This window comes from Rhinopithecus bieti, unplaced genomic scaffold (genome assembly GCF_001698545.2).
Source record: "Rhinopithecus bieti isolate Rb0 unplaced genomic scaffold, ASM169854v2 scaffold_37881, whole genome shotgun sequence".
Lineage (NCBI taxonomy): Eukaryota > Metazoa > Chordata > Mammalia > Primates > Cercopithecidae > Rhinopithecus > Rhinopithecus bieti.
In genome coordinates, this window is record NW_016816015.1 from 845,672 (window position 1) to 847,693 (window position 2,022).

Consider the following 2,022-nt stretch of genomic DNA (forward strand, 5'->3'; position numbering starts at 1 on the left):
TATTTATTTATTTATTTTATTTTATTCTATTCTATTTTATTTTATTTTATTTTATTTTATTTTATTTTATTTTATTTTGAGACAGAGTCTCACTCTGTCGCCCAGGCTGTAGTGCAGTGGCACGATCTCGGCTCACTGCAAGCTCCACCTCCCAGGTTCATGCCATTCTCCTGCCTCAGCCTCCCAAGTAGCTGGGACTACAGACGCCCACCACCACGCCCGGCTAAATTTTTTGTATTTTTTTTAGTAGAGATGGGGTTTCAACCTGTTAGCCAGGATGGTCTCGATCTTCTGACCTCGTGATCCACCCACCTCGGCCTCCCAAAATGCTGAGATTACAGGCACGAGCCACCACGCCCGGCCAACTGGTTATTAATTGAACAGGGTTTTAAGCACATACCTGTTATAAGTTCTTGCTTTTTCCGTCCCAGAAAATTCAGGACTGAAAAAGAAAAAGAAAAAAAACTAGACGATTGTATTCATATATGTAAATTTATGTAAGTTTGTATATACATACATACACGCAGTTTCTATCCTTTCCTAGAAAACACGCTATCATGTCCCAGAAACAGATACTAGAAATTTAAGAGAGAAAGAGAAAAAGATTATTTAAATTAGATTCTTGTTGTGTTATGTGCTTGATGATCAAAATAATTGAGTCTTGAGTAACCAATATAGTACATACTGTAAGTCATCACCAATTTAATAAGTCAGCAAGGTGAGATAGTGAAAGCTACTCTGCTAATTATTTTGATTAAATTGAATCTTTTGGTATCTGCAGTGTATCTTACCTAGTGCCATAGTGCAAATAATTTTTTCTCCGACTTCATCAGACCTCCCATGCTGCTAAATGTATGGGTGGAATGGTGGCTTGCATGCACATCATTCACCTCTAAAGAAAACACTCCCAGGTCACAATATATAACCCACATTATAACAACAGCTGTGAACAGACATCCACACTGCAAAGTCATCGGCATCACAGTTCATATAAATTCCACCTTAAAATTCCCCTACTTTATCCCTCAGAATTTTGATATGAGAAAGTTTCTGATATGATTAATAACCTATTTATCTTTATTTTTTCCTCTTAAGATCAAAAAATATTTTGAACTTGAACCACTTGCACGTGGAAAACGCTGGATTCTACAGCCCTGCTCACTGGACGACATGGATGCACTGAAAGACAGCTTCTCTCAGCTGATTAATTTGTTAGAAGAAAAAGACCATGAAGCTATAAGAATGTGAAATCTGGCAAAGAAAACAGGCTCCCAAAGGCCTTGAACCTACCATGTTAGTTTCTCATTTTAATTTTATTTTGGTATCAAGACTATATTGGCTTCAGTATCTATTTTTCTCTGGTCATTTCAGACTCTCATCTCTCTATTAAAGTGAATATTCTGTAGATCAGATGAATTATCATCGGCATTAACGTCAAGCACACACTACTGAGAGAGAATTTATTCTCTGTTTACCACTAATTATCTTCACCGCATGTCTCTTCCTTCTGTTGTTCTAAGCATCTCTTCTATACTCTATGCTAAAACGGATGGAATTCATGGCTTATGGAAATCAAATCCCTTTTGAAGAACTCAAAAAGACTCACAAGACCTTGATCCTTTTTTCTGGGTTTGGGAGTGGGGTATTATGTGACTGGGACTCCACAAAATATGTATATTATTTTCAAGATCTCTTGGGCGTTTTGTTTTATTTTATCTTACTTTTATTATTATCATTATTATTTTTTGTATACTGAACTTATAGACTATGAGAGAAAAGTGAGCATCAAAAACTTAATTATCCCCTTATCAGGAAGGAATATCCTGCCATAGTAAAATTAGCTCTGAAGAGCTTAGAGACAAGTTGCATAATGTTTTCTTGATTATATCTGAAGTCTCCTCTCTTTTAAGAGCAAAGACATTGTTTCAGTTTCTGAGAGCAGTTAGAGGAAACTTAGGTACAATGCATGCATCACAGACTGCATTTGACTGAGTCGAGTCTTCAAATATATATATATATATA

General features: G+C 36.1%; 1 protein-coding gene across 2 annotated transcripts in view; it reads left to right on the top strand.

Moving 5' to 3' along the window:
* Positions 1-2,009, top strand: part of ARL15 (ARF like GTPase 15) — a 452,441-nt gene extending 450,432 nt beyond the window's left edge. The window contains exon 5 of one of the 2 annotated variants that reach the window (XM_017854295.1): positions 1,096-2,009. In XM_017854295.1, the coding sequence (XP_017709784.1) occupies positions 1,096-1,248 (153 nt within the window). In that variant the 3' untranslated portion in view covers positions 1,249-2,009. The remainder of the gene's footprint in view (positions 1-1,095) is intronic. The other variant, XM_017854294.1, reaches the window with a different exon arrangement.
* The last annotated feature ends 13 nt before the right edge of the window (positions 2,010-2,022 follow it).